The 14,146-nt window shown below is 40.9% G+C and overlaps 1 protein-coding gene across 2 annotated transcripts in view; it reads left to right on the top strand.

Annotated features, from left to right (window-relative positions):
• zc3h18 (zinc finger CCCH-type containing 18) overlaps nucleotides 1-14,146 on the top strand; it is a 51,737-nt gene that overhangs the window by 14,312 nt on the left and 23,279 nt on the right. For both annotated transcript variants that reach the window (XM_049575387.1, XM_049575386.1), the window contains exon 10: nucleotides 10,670-10,852. In XM_049575387.1, the coding sequence (XP_049431344.1) occupies nucleotides 10,670-10,852 (183 nt within the window). The remainder of the gene's footprint in view (nucleotides 1-10,669; nucleotides 10,853-14,146) is intronic.

The following is a 14,146-nucleotide window of genomic DNA, read 5'->3' as shown; positions in this document are numbered from 1 at the left end:
TGGTCTACCAGGAGCAGTGTTAGTTGTACAGTCTGACAGCAGCATGAAGGAGGGACCTGCAGTATCTCTCCTTAAAACACCACAAGTGAAGCAGCCTGTCACTGAAGCAGCTGTCCAGTACTGTCAAAGTGTCCTGCATGGGGTGGGACATGTTGTCCATAAGATATAATAGCTTGGCTGTCATTCTCCTTTCTCCCACCACCTCCACCGGGTTGAGAGAGCATCCCAGGACAGAGCTTGTTTTTCTTTATCAGTCTGTTGAGTCTCTTCCTCTCAGCTGTCGAGATGCTGTTGCCCCAGAGTCTGCTCTGTCCTCTCTTGTATAGTGCATTAGTGTTTTCTGTCCAGTCCAGTTTATTTTTTTAGGTGAGCACCCAGGTACTTGTAAGATTTCACCATCTCAGTGTCCATTCCCTGGATCTTCTCTTGATGATCGGTTCTCTATATTCCCTGTCATCCCCGTCTTTGATAGGGCCAACAATTGCAGAAATGCAGAGAACTTTTGTAGATGGCAGTTGGCTGAGTGGTGTCTGTAGTCTGCATTGTAGAGAGTGAAGAGGAGGGGAGCCAGAACTGTTCCTGCGGAGCCCCTGTGCTGCAGAGAACTGTGTCCAACTCACAGTCTCAGTTGGTGAGATAGTCCAGAATCCTATGTTGTCGGGTGGCGGTACACCCTTGTGCGCTCCAACTTGTCATTCAAAAGTGTGGGCTGTATGGTATTGAAGGCACTGGAGAAATCAAAAAACATGACTCTCACAGTGCTCCCAGTTTTATCCAGGTGAGAGAGGGCTCTATGTACAGTGGGGCAAAAAAGTATTTAGTCAGCCACTTATTTTGCAAGTTCTCCTACTTAGAAAGATAAGAGAGGTCTGTAATTTTCATCAGAGGTACACTTCAACTATGAGAGACAAAATGAGAAAAAAAATCCAGGAAATCACATTGTAGGATTTTTAAAGAATTTATTTGTAAATTATGGTGGAAAATAAGTATTTGGTCACCCACAAACAAGCAAGATTTCTGGCTCTCACAGACCTGTAACTTCTTCTTTAAGAAGTTCTTCTGTCCTCCACTCGTTACCTGTATTAATGGCACCTGTTTGAACTCGTTATCTGTATAAAAGACACCTGTCCACAGCCTCAAACAGTCAGACTCCAAACTCAACCATGGCCAAGACCAAAGAGCTGTCGAAGGACACCAGGAATAAAATTGTAGACCTGCACCAGGCTGGGAAGAGTGAATCTACAATAGGCAAGCAGGTTGGTGTGAATAAATCAACTGTGGGAGCAATTGTAAGAAAATGGAAGACATACAAGACCATTGATAATCTCCCTCGATCTGGGGCCCCACGCAAGATCTCATCCCGTGGGGTCAAAATGATCATGAGAACGGTGAGCAAAAATCCCAGAACTACACGGGGGGACCTGATGAATGACCTGCAGAGAGCTGGGGCCAAAGTAACAAAGGCTACCATCAGTAACACACTACGCCGAGAGGGACTCAAATCCTGCAGCGCCAGGCGTGTCCCCCTGCTTAAGCCAGTACATATCCAAGCCTGTCTGAAGTTTGCCAGAGAGCACATGGATGATCTAGAAGAGGATTGGGAGAATATCATGTGGTCAGATGAAACCAAAATAGAACTTTTTGGTAAAAACTCAACTCGTCGTGTTTGGAGGAAGAAGAATGCTGAGTTGCATCCCAAGAACACCATACCTACTGTGAAGCATGGGGGTGGAAACATCATGCTTTGGGGCTGTTTTTCTGCAAAGGGGACAGGACGACTGATCCGTGTTAAGGGAAGAATGAACGGGGCCATGTATCGTGAGATTTTAAGCCAAAACCTCCTTCCATCAGTGAGAGCATTGAAGATGGAACGTGGCTGGGTCTTCCAGCATGACAATGATCCCAAACACACCGCTCGGGCAACGAAGGAGTGGCTCCGCAAAAAGCATTTCAGGGTCCTGGAGTGGCCTAGCCAGTCTCCAGACCTCAACCCCATAGAAAATTTGTGGAGGGAGTTGAAAGTCTGTGTTGCCCAGCGACTGCCCCAAAACATCACTGCTCTAGAGGAGATCTGCATGGAGGAATGGGCCAAAATACCAGCTACAGTGTGTGCAAACCTGGTGAAGACTTACAGGAAACGTTTGACCTCTGTCATTGCCAACAAAGGTTATGTTAGAAAGTATTGAGTTGAACTTTTGTTATTGACCAAATACTTATTTTCCACCATAATTTACAAATAAATTCTTTAAAAATCCTACAATGTGATTTCCTGGATTTTTTTTCTCATTTTGTCTCTCATAGTTGAAGTGTACCTCTGATGAAAATTACAGACCTCTTTCATCTTTCTAAGTAGGAGAACTTGCAAAATCAGTGGCTGACTAAATACTTTTTTGCCCCACTGTAGGAGGTAGATGACAGTGTCATCTACCTCAATGCCAGTATAGCACTTAAATAAACTCATGCATACATAGTTCTTGTCCTGCAGTGATGGGAAGTGATTACAGTAGTCAACTTCACTCTTAGTCCTCGTGATTTTGTTTTTTTATTTTGGGTCATCTTTACATGCAACAGAAACTAACTGTCCATGGTGAAACTCACTGTCTGGTGGGTGTTCGTTTTTCTTTGCTGGCACATCCAAGATCATTCAGGTTTGGCGTGATGCTTTCCTGTAAAAGCACAGACAAGAAATGAAACCTACTGCAGCCTGACACTCCTCAGACTTTCAGGCATTTGCCAACCTAAGAAGTGCCAGAGAGACTGGAAGTAAAATACACTACCAAAACAATGCATTTTAGACATGCCATTCTCATGACCAAAACATGAAAAGAGATTACTTATCGGCAAAGTTTGCCTCTTTAAGTTTCACTCTTCTGTTAATACAGAAAAGCATGAAGGACAATGTGGCCAAAACGGTTACTGCACTCAAATTCAAAATACTGCTGCGAGTCGAGTCCGCCCCCCCTCCCCTACAGATTCGAGGCTGCTGGACAGCGGCACGCTGGAGACTGATTTGTTTGCCCACGGGCGGCTGCTGTGGCAGGGCCGCGTCACTGCGTCCTTGATCTTCGGTTTTCCAGTGGACCGTTCGAGCAAGTCCGGCTTCTCTGCTGCTAACGCTGCTGCCGGGATACAGCTGAGGAGACTGCTAATGCTGCTTGCCGTGCTGCTGTAGCTCAGTCGTAACTGTAACTGATGCTGAGACTCTACTGACTGCGTGACTGGTAGACGGCGATGGGTGGCGCAACAGGCCAAAACACAAATTCAAAACATAAACATGATTTGCGGACCGTAAAAAAAAAATTTTAAATGCGAATATTCTGGCTGTACTATTGTTGTCAGTGAGATCAGTATGTTATATGAACATTATTCCTTAGTCTCTGTGACATATTAGGAGGATTTTATGACTATTTGCTTTAGATTTCTTACATATAGCTCCTTTAAGTTGTAAAATTTTAGTCATCTAAATTTGTGCTCTAAACAGAGCTGGGCAAAAGGCCAAAAATGTTATTGTGCTAAATATTTTCATGTCAGTCGATGTTAATAATTATCACAATAAATGTCAAATCATTCATTCTTTCAAGGCTTTTGCTCCTGAGTGAAAGATGAAGAAACCAGATGGTTAATTATGGTTGAAACTATTATCATCATTGGAACAACAGAACGTTTCACAAATCTGAGGTAGATTCAAAACTATCAGAATCAAAAATAGACAAAGAACCCTTAATTCTGGTCAGCATGTCAAACACTTGTACAGACAGTTAAAAAATATTTTAAGTGTTTTAACGACAACATGAACAAAATAAATTGGCAACACAAAAATCTCAACTGTGGTCAATATTTTCTGTACAAGTCTTAAACCCACAGTTTGTACTTTCTGCTGTTTCTTAATGAAAAGACTGACTTTGATGACGTAAAGTGACTTGGGATTACTCATTAACATTGATGTGAGTCAGGCAGAAATCATGTTCATGGATGAGGAAATGTATTAAAGTTTTAAAGTCAGTCAAGTTAACGTGTTAACTTACTCTTAGCATTAGATGAGTCGACTGCCCATGCAGCTACTGTAAGGTAAGTGGCGAATTCAATCATGTGGTAGCCCAGCATTGTTATCCCAGATCAAAGCAATCATACTAAAAATAACTTTATGAGTGTGATGAATGTTATTGCATGTTATACAAGTATTGTATACATACATACATACATTACGTACTTGGTGGCTGGTCTTGTCGTCGTCTCCTGCTTAGTTGTGGGTAACAGTTAGTGTTATGGGTCCATTAGTGCCCCTGTCTACGGGCATGTTTTAATCATATCGAACATTTGTCCTTCTATTAAGGACAACTAAAGATAATTGTTGATATTTTTCTATAGCCCAGCCCTGACTCTAAACATTTCATGTTGATGTGGCAGCCATATCCACCATCATAAGTTTAGAACTGCAACTTACAAGCTTTCGCTGTAAGAGTAATGGCTAGTGAAGCTCTAATACTCCAGGTGTCAGTCTCGAACTACAACAAAGATGGCAGAGGCATACTATGGTTGTTCATTTACTGTGTGAGGGATAGTGTGTAAAACCATTTGTGGTACAGTTTCTCTTTCCTGTTTGGGAATGGTTGTATAAGCAATCAATACTACAAAGGTCGCTATGATGTATGCATATACAGTGGTGGAAAAAAGTTTTCGGACACCCCATGCATTTGTGAAATATTGCATTAAGAATCACTCTTAGGTCTTCAAGTGCAATTTCTTTTAGTACAGTCACAGCCAAAATACTAAATAAATCCTAAATAAGCCATTAAAAACTTAAAATTGATTGGTTCCATAAAAATACATAAGAAATTTTGAGTATTGGGTCATTTTGGTACCAGTGATGAAGGTCGTTCTTTTTATTAAAAGACACAAATTTTTGTTGCCAAGCTTCGTGTCTACATAAAGCCAGCACATTTGAAAGCTCTTCAGACACAAAAATGGCTAAAACAAGGAACCTAACGCAGGAAACACGCCTGAAGATAAAGATTCTCAGCCAGGAAGGGTACAGCTGCCGCCAGATAGCCAGGAAGTGCAGATGCAGTCCTTCAGCAGTTGGATACACTCTGCAGAAAGACAGACGAACCAACAGCTTGGAAGACAAACCAAGATCTGGGCGTCCAAGGGTTTCTTCAGCAAGAAATGACCGCATCCTGATCCACATGTGCAGGCAAAACCGCCGAATGACATCACAGGAGCTTCAGCAGCAGTGGTCAAACCAAACTGGTGTCCAGTGTTCCACCCGCACTGTACGTGGCCGACTTTTAGATCACGACTTAAGGTCCTACAAGGCTATCAAGAAGCCCCTGATCAATGAGAGACAGAGGTTAGCCCGGCGTCGTTGGGCCCAGGCACACAAGAACTGGACAGCCAGGAATTGGAAGAAGATTTTGTGGTCAGATGAGTCCAGTTTCCAGCTTTATCTTCCTCCTACTAATGTGAGGTGCAGAAGGCCAGGCGTGACATTATCTCCAGCATGTACAGTACCTACTGTCAAGCATGGTGGAGGCAGTATCATGGTTTGGGGATGCATGAGTGCTGCTGGTGTTGGTCATCTCACTGTCTGTGATGGCACATTGAACTCTACCAAGTATTGTACCATTCTCCAAACCCACATGCTCCCTTCTGCATGTGCACTGTTCCGTCGAGGTAAAAACTGGATGTTTCAACAAGATAATGCCCCTTGCCACACATCCAAGGCCAGTAGAACTTGGCTGCAGAAGCACAGTATACAGGTCTTAGAGTGGCCAGCTCAATCCCCGGACATGAGCCCCATTGAAAATCTGTGGTGGATTATCAAAAGGTCTGTTTCAAAGCATAAACCAAAGAATTTAGAAGAATGAAAAGCAGTAATTCAAGAAGAATGGGACAAGATTACCCCTCAACAGTGTGAAAGGCTCGTGGGGAACATGCCAGCCAGGATTAGAGCTCTACTACGTGCCAATGGCAGGACTACTAAATATTAATTTGATGATGTGATGGTTTATTTATTTTTTGTTCAGTTTTGAACACATTCTCTGTTATTTGTTGACTTTGATACCGACAATGTTGAGAACTGACATATTGAAACTGTCAAGAATTTAGTTTTGTTAGTTTTTCTTGTAAACAATAAACAAAAAAATATAATTTGTATTTGTTTGTATATGTCTAATGCAGCCACACCTTTTGAAACACAAAAAAGATTTTTCCACAAATATTTCATGATAATATTTGAGATTGTGTAAAATTTTAAGGGTGTCCGAAAACTTTTTTCCACCACTGTAGGTATATGTTATAGGAAATGCGCAGATATTTTTGTGCTGTACACTAATCAGTGGTGATTACATGTTCTTGAAAAATGACCTACAGTATTTCCCTATCGATATATTTTTGTCTTTGATGCAGTACTCAGTATTATCAGCAGAAGATGATTATGTTTGGATTATAAAACCACATTACAAGGAGTTACTTTGAGCTTTGAGGGATTAAAAATGTTCATAATAGCACTGTTTAAGAAACAGTTTGGACATGGTAGTTTTCACTGAAATCTACAGAATAATTTAGCATGTTTGTTATACACTGTATGAATCTCATATTTTAGTGCAAGTTAAGGTGTGAGTAACAGTGTAGAAAGTACTCTGTTGACAAATCTGATCACAGTCCACCAGTTTATGACTGATTACATACTATAGCCAGTGGTGTTACACATTTCCATTGTGTGTTTTTTTTTTTTAACATTTGTAATCCCTGGTTTTGAAATTGTGGAACTTAACCAGCATTTACTCATCAATGATGATGGTGTTTCGTCTCTTCTTTTGTCAACACCTGGAAGGAGACACTCATATTTAGCTTTTGTGTTCAGTGATGAGTGACGTAGAACGCTTAGGCAATATTACCTGCTAGAGGCGACATAGAAATCCTTCCAGTGTGAATAACTCATTAGGGACATACTCACTTCCCTGTGATCTAGTCTTGGTCACTGCCAAAGAAGAACTGGTTTAACCTATTTGTACTTAATACTTGGAAAATTTTGAAATGCAACCTGAGCGTTGTTTTTTCTGTGTTAATTTTTGAGTTTAATGAGTTAAATTTTTGAGTTTGATACTGTATTTAGTAGTAGTAGTAGTAGTATTTAGTAGTACAGAATATTGATAACCCAGTAGCAGATCTTAAATTTAACCTTTGCCTTTTTTTAAATGATTTTTGTTTACTCTCTAATCTGCATGAATACAAATGTTCATTGTCATTGTTACTGCAGAAGTTAATTCACTGCTGCACTGTAGCATATTACCAAATATTTGGTTTAATTGTATTTAAAAACTTCTGTGTGGTGAATTTCAAATAAACACAAGCAGTTTGTGCTCTAAAGAAAGGATCAACACTCAGTGAAAAACCTAAGCCCTATGATAAGCTAATATGGCAAGGCTTAACCATACAAACCAATGAGCAGTGATAACTAGCATGTCTTTGGGGTCATCGGGTGGGAACCTCCTTTCACCAGTGAACTGTATTTATGGAAAACCTGCATGTACACCATATTCACTCAACAGTGCAATCTGAGCAAAATGAACAAGTCCTGTTCATTTAAAGAGATAAAATCTATTTAACATACCCAAACCAGAGAGGCATGACAGCTGCCTCAATTCTAACAAAATTTCATGTCACTTTTTAGTCTCAACTTCCTGAAGCCTGTACGCTCTATAACACATTTTTATACCTCTGCACCAGCGATAGCTGTGGCCAGAGGCATTATGTTTTCGGGTTGTCCATCCACCCAGCTGTCTGTCCGTCCATCCGTCGGACGTTCACTTGAACTCAAAGATAAACTGATTAGAATATGGTGGTCAAAGGTCAAAGTCCCATTCTCCTGAAAGCAATATCTCAAGAAGGCCTGAAGGGAGTTTTGTCACATTTGGCACCAACATCCATTTGAACTCAAGAATAAACTGATTAGAATTTGGCGGTTGAAGGTCAAAGGTCAATGTGACCCCACAAAACATGTTTGGCCATAACTCAAGAATTCATGTGCTAATTACGACAATATTTCACACAAATGTTTAATAGGATGAAGGAGTGATGGCATTTGATATCCAAAAGTCAAAAAATCAACTTCACTGTGACATCATAGTGTTCTGCAAAAACACTTTTCTGGCCATTACTCAGTGTCATAACTCAGGAACAGAGGGGGAGACATTTAGTCAGACACTGAATTGATGGCACTAATCTTGGGTGTCCACCTTGAAACTGTGCTGATTGTATAGATCTTGTGTGCTGTCAGGGTGAAGATGTGTGTAGCATCTGTGTTTTCACAGACTTGGATGTGAACTGAATGTACGACTTCACTGGTGTGCGTAGGCATTCAAACCGTGAGGTGGAGATTCTAGTTATGTCTAAACACCTGGTCTATATTTAAACACAAACTGTGACATCAGCTTGTACAATCCACCAGACTGACTTAAGCTTTTACAGAAGGCTCCTCAGGCAAAATCATCAAACCTGCATTGGTCTGCAAACATCCTATTACGTTGTGTACTTTATGGGCTGTAGGGTTTATTTTCCCCACTTCCTTTTTTTTATTCCTTCCTCAAAGGAAACATTTTGTTGATAGTAATAGATATGTGAGAGCTAAAAATAGCTCCTGTGTTGTGATTCTATTTTTAGCTCAGTGAGTCGAGTGCTCTTAGTGCCACTCATTTGTTCTTGCATCAGACTTGCGTAATTTCTCACTTACTGTGAAATATGTCCTTTTTATGTACACACATTGTGTACGTACATACTGCAGAACGCCCCTCATTCACTGTGGTTGAGCAGCTAATTCCAAGCATGTTTCCTTGATTGGTGTTAGTGTTAGTGTTAGTTTATTCTTCCTTGTTACATGTGGTATTAAACTTCAAAGAGTTTGTGCAGCACATTGTCCCAAGGCACTTTCTGTTGAGTGTAAACAAGTTATGAAGTCAAGCCTTTGCCGATACTAGGCAGCAGCTGACACAGACAGGCCTCCTTTAAGCAGTCATTCAAAGTTTCTGTAATACAGGACAGTTTAATTCACAGTGGGAATATCCACTCATCTTGTTCATTTCCTCCAACAAATATTTAGATACACCCTTTAAGATAAACACTTGATTCTTGCTTTTCTCAAAAGTAAACTTTGGCCTCTCTACACTGGGGAAAATCCCATACATGTTGATTGTAAATGTCATGGCTGTGACTTAACTATCGGTTCATTGCAAATCGGCTCACATGTACGGCCATCAGCCACAGCATTAAACCACTGACGTGAAGTGACCAATATTGTTCATCTGGGAAACCTGGTGTCCTGGCATTCATGTTGATGCCATTCGACACCTAACACCCACCCAAACATCTTTTCAGACCAAGTACACCCCTTCATGGCAACGCCGCCTCCCTGATACAATCAAGCATAAGTGGGATGGCGGTACCCCTCCTTGCAACCCACAAGCCTAAAAAAAAATGTGCCACCAACGCCCTGGTACCAGACATCACAGTGTCCATGCCTCAACAGGTCAGAGGCCCACTGTGGATTTGACTTGGCTTTGACCTCTCGAGCCATTGACAGGGCCTCTGGGGTACCGTCACATCCCACAGATACGCGATGGTAGCCGGGTTGAAGCCTTGAGCTCTTTGTTCCATTCTGTGGGACCTTCCTGAGCAGTTTTTGTGGTGCATTATCATGCTGGGGGGGGTCACTGCCGTCAGGGAGTGCTTTTGCTATGAGGGAGTGTACTTGGTATGCGCTGGCGTTTTGGTGGGTGATGCATGTCTAGTGACATCTAGTGGATTGGATGCATAGCAATATAATATCTCATTCCTATTGCAAATACAATTAATTCAGTCCATTATATACATTTGGCTGTAAAAAAAGAGTGAAAAGACTGAAAACTTTACCTTTTAAGAAAAAACATATCTTGACAAAGTTTTCTTTTGGGAACATAATTTGCAGTTGAAAAAGGTAACAAATTGCAATGGATGTTATCATAATATTCACCATATTGCAGAGCGTTAAAATATTGTATTATGAGTTAAGTATACAGATAATATTGTATTGTGGGGCCACCGGTGATTCCCACCCCTACATTGTGATTTCTTAAAATTTTAAGCATCATAGTACAAACTTCTCATGTTGAGGTCAGAGGATTCTCAGAGCAACTGGTGGCTTGATTACTGACTTGATAGTTAACTTCTAGCTGCTTTTGTGATGAAGTCACATTTAGTTCGAGGAGTGGTTGTTGTTTTTAACAAGAACTAGACTAAGCCTATCCACAGCTGCCACTCACATCCTAAACCAGAATGAAAGAATGCAGAGTTGAAACTGCAGCTCTTTCAAACTTCTGACCAAGCTGTCTCTCAGTTTCTAAATTAGCATTTTTGGAATTTAATGGAAAAACAAAAGAGTCATCATTTGAGGCTTCCAGACAGAGTAGGAAGAAAAACAAGCTGTTAGTGGTGCCAAACAGAAAACCCTTAAGCAAGTGTTAAAGCAGCATATATTTCTTTATCATGTTAAATAATATTTAACATGAGTAATTTTGTTGTGAATATTTAAAACATAAAAGATGTATAGGTACATACAGTAGTCTATCCCGAAAGAGAAAAATGCTGCCACTTGTCTCTAACCAGCCATTGATCATCTCTTCAATCTTCCCAGTAGGCCGATGGAGCCTCCCTCAAAGAAGGAGGTTGTTCCAGTCATGAGGCGACCAGATGAGTGGAAGGACCCATGGCGTCGGTCCAAATCTCCCAGAAGGCGCCCCGGGCTGGGCTCCCCACCTCGAGGCCGCCGGCGACATCGGCCCTCAGGCTCCTCTGTCTCTCTGTCCAACTCCTCCAGGTAAGAACTCCTCCTTTAAGTCGGGATATCCTGTGTCGTTATCATTGGGAAAGAAGTTTTCACGGGTTGAAAAACAAGCAGCATTCACGTTATGCTGAGTTGGAAAAGCATTTTGTCTAAATGTGCTTGACAGTTACACAAAAGTTGAAATAAAAATGAAGGTCTAGTTCGAAGATGGATGTGGTCAGAGCTTTACGCCACTTGCCCACATTCATTTTAAGGCTGCATTCACACCAAATCCAGCATTGAGGCGATGAGCTGCAGGGTTTTGCAGCAGTGTGGAAGTGCCACTTAAAAATTTGTTAGGGAGTGGAGGGTGGAGAAAAGCCAGTAACCCCATCTCAGCAACTGAGTACGTTGTTTGTGTTGGCTCAAAACATCTGCAGAATTCCTTTTGATTATCATTACTGTATCTTTATTGCCACAAAAGAGACGTGCACACATACAGCGAGCTCTCTCCCTTGTAGTATAGTACACACCAGCTGTTAATACATACATTGTTATTTCTTTTACTCACTATAATATTTGATGATAGAAAGAGACAGTTTTTTCTCTGTTCCCTTGGACTTTGGGCATCTTTCCGATCGGATTGCTTCTTAAATGGTTGGGCATCTCTGCGTGACGTTTGGTTTCGTTCATGCAAAATTTGAATCTGTTTCAAATTTTCCGCACAGGTCACTGATAAGTTGGTCTGTTTTTGTTAATCAGTGTCAGAAGCCTCAAATCCACTTTGGTACAGAGCAGGGGTGGAGCAGTGATTTTAAATGTGGGGGTGTTCCAGGGGTGGCACATGAGCACCACATCCTGCCTGCCTTTGGCTGTTTCCCTCTCCAAAATTAATGCTCCCAGACAGTATTCAGAGGTTCTTCCAACATAGAGTTGGTCATTATGAACTGAGAGTCATTCATTATGAACATGCATATTTATTAAAACAAATTTAATCTGTTACCAGTTTTTAATATGAACATATACCAAATCATATCATTGACTGCAGACCTGCCAACCTGTACGCATTTTGCGTACCAGGCACGCATTTTGACATCAAAGTACGCTGGTACGATTTGATGCTCTAAAAGTACGCCTATCACTTGATCGCGCATTTCGCCGGTTTCAGTGTATTTGTCTATGCAAGATGTCACTCAAGTTGATACCCGGTGAATATAGGCGCGTAGGCGGAATGAAAATATTTCGGCCAATCAGATTGCTGCATATTGCCCCCCCCCCTCCACGGCAGACTAAGAAAGATGCGCTTGATTCAGTTCCATCCAGTTAGACAGTACACTGTCGCCCTCACCGTCAAGATAGATAAACCCTCTTCGCCCACACCTCTGGGTAGTCCTCAGTGTTGACTCTCAATTCAAACAAGAGCTTTGAGAGCTTCTGTCTGTAAACAGTTAACTTTAGCTTGTGTCTAAACAGTTAACTACAGTCTCATAGCAGTTAGCTTCTGTCTGTTAGCAGTTAGCTCTTATTAGCTCCTCACCGTCAGCTCAGACCGGAGTTACCGTGTGTTCAGTCCGGTAGACGGTATCACCTTCTCACGCACGTTTAAGAAATCTCACTCCTCCGCCGAGTCCTTTTTTATTTATTTTTTTACGCCCTCTAGTGTGTTCACGTGTGTGTGTGTGTGTGTGTGTGTGTGTGTGTGTGTGTGTGTGCGCGCGCGCGCGCGTGTGTCCAACGTGCGACCATGTAGAGACAGAAATGACTGTCTGTAAATAAGATGAATAACATAAGGCTATTTAGTTTGTTTAATAAAAGGACAAGGTATAGACCTGTTCTATAGGAAAGGTTACCTTAAGTGACTTCTTTGTGATCTGGCACTATAGAGAAAGTAAAATTAAATAAAATTAACTTGACCGTCAAGGGGGGGCGGGGCGGGGTGCCCCCCTAATAAAATGGTAGGGCAAACACTGAAGTAAATAGTGTCAAATAGTGTCGATACATTGCTGGTGAGAATTGTACCAAGGTAAGCAAATTGCAGACAAATTTACATTCAACTGTGTTATGAAACCATGTGCCCTGCCTGAATAACTATAACACACTTATGATAAAAAGACTTTTTGTTTGATGAGTCTGCTGAATTTCTATAAGAAAAAAACAAGGCAATAAGAAGAGAGTACTTCTAATAGGTGTCGTACTACACAAGAACATGATGAGGAATGCTAATGTAATGCACTTGTCTACGATCTATTATCTATTTCTGTATGAAATTGCATGAAAATAGGATTTCGCCATGTGATGTTTCAAAATTTTCTCGGGGGAGAACCCCCGAATCCCACTTGAAATCTTTCTTTTTGTCACAACAGGACATATTACTGTATTTTTTAAGCAGATGATCAATACTACCATCAGATTGATGAAATTGACCTTGATCTGTGCCATAAAACAAATATTGGGCGTCTATGGACCTATGTGGGGCTGAGGCCTATAGATATGAATATGTAAACGTACGCTCGTTTCTTCTGTTTGCCACATGTGCATATTGACTTTCATGGTAAAAAAAAAAAAAAAAAAAAAGTGCCGCCGTGTCTGCATATGTTCATGACCACCCACGAGTGTCTGGTAAGGTGGTACTCGTAACCTTTCTTCAAGGTTGGCAGGTCTGTTGTAGGCTACCTGAGAACTGAGACAAGACATCCACACCTAAAGTACAGTCAAGTAATGAATATCTTTATTTTTAAGGACAACCTGGAAAATCAGAATATGTATGCTGAAAATTTCAGCATACATATTCATTCATGTGACATTTAATGATGTCACATGAATGGATTAAAAGTTATATGACTACAAAAACAAAAGAAAAATTTTTTAAAAATTAACCGGGAATTGAATTTCACAGAATTTTATTTTTAAAAAACACACATATCAACAGTTATCAATTTATCTTTATTTTATCATGGAGGATTATTAGGCTATTCCTTTCTTTTCAATTCTGGCAGAAAACTATCTTGCCTCAAGTTCATCTTTGGCTGCTCCTGATTGGATGCTACTGTCAAAAAACAAAAGACGAAGAAATAGTAGCATCTGATTGGTTGAGAGACTGACCAGAAGTCGTCATTGTTTACGTCAAGCCCATAGACTGTTTATAAAAAAGGTCAAGCCTCACAATGGAGATCTGGTATCATAATTAACATGTTTTTAATCACAAAATGTAATATTTAATTACTATCGCGGAGTTATCACGGTGGATTTACTGTAGCCTAGGCTACGAGGTTCTTGGGAGAGAAAAAAAAACCTCTGCACTTAACAGCTGGATTGAAAACTTTCTCGAAAAGATTGTCCTGAGCCCAC

The sequence above is a fragment of the Epinephelus fuscoguttatus genome, linkage group LG4 (assembly GCF_011397635.1).
Source record: "Epinephelus fuscoguttatus linkage group LG4, E.fuscoguttatus.final_Chr_v1".
In the NCBI taxonomy this organism is placed as follows: Eukaryota; Metazoa; Chordata; class Actinopteri; order Perciformes; family Serranidae; genus Epinephelus; species Epinephelus fuscoguttatus.
This window is presented reverse-complemented; position numbering and strand designations above follow the sequence as displayed.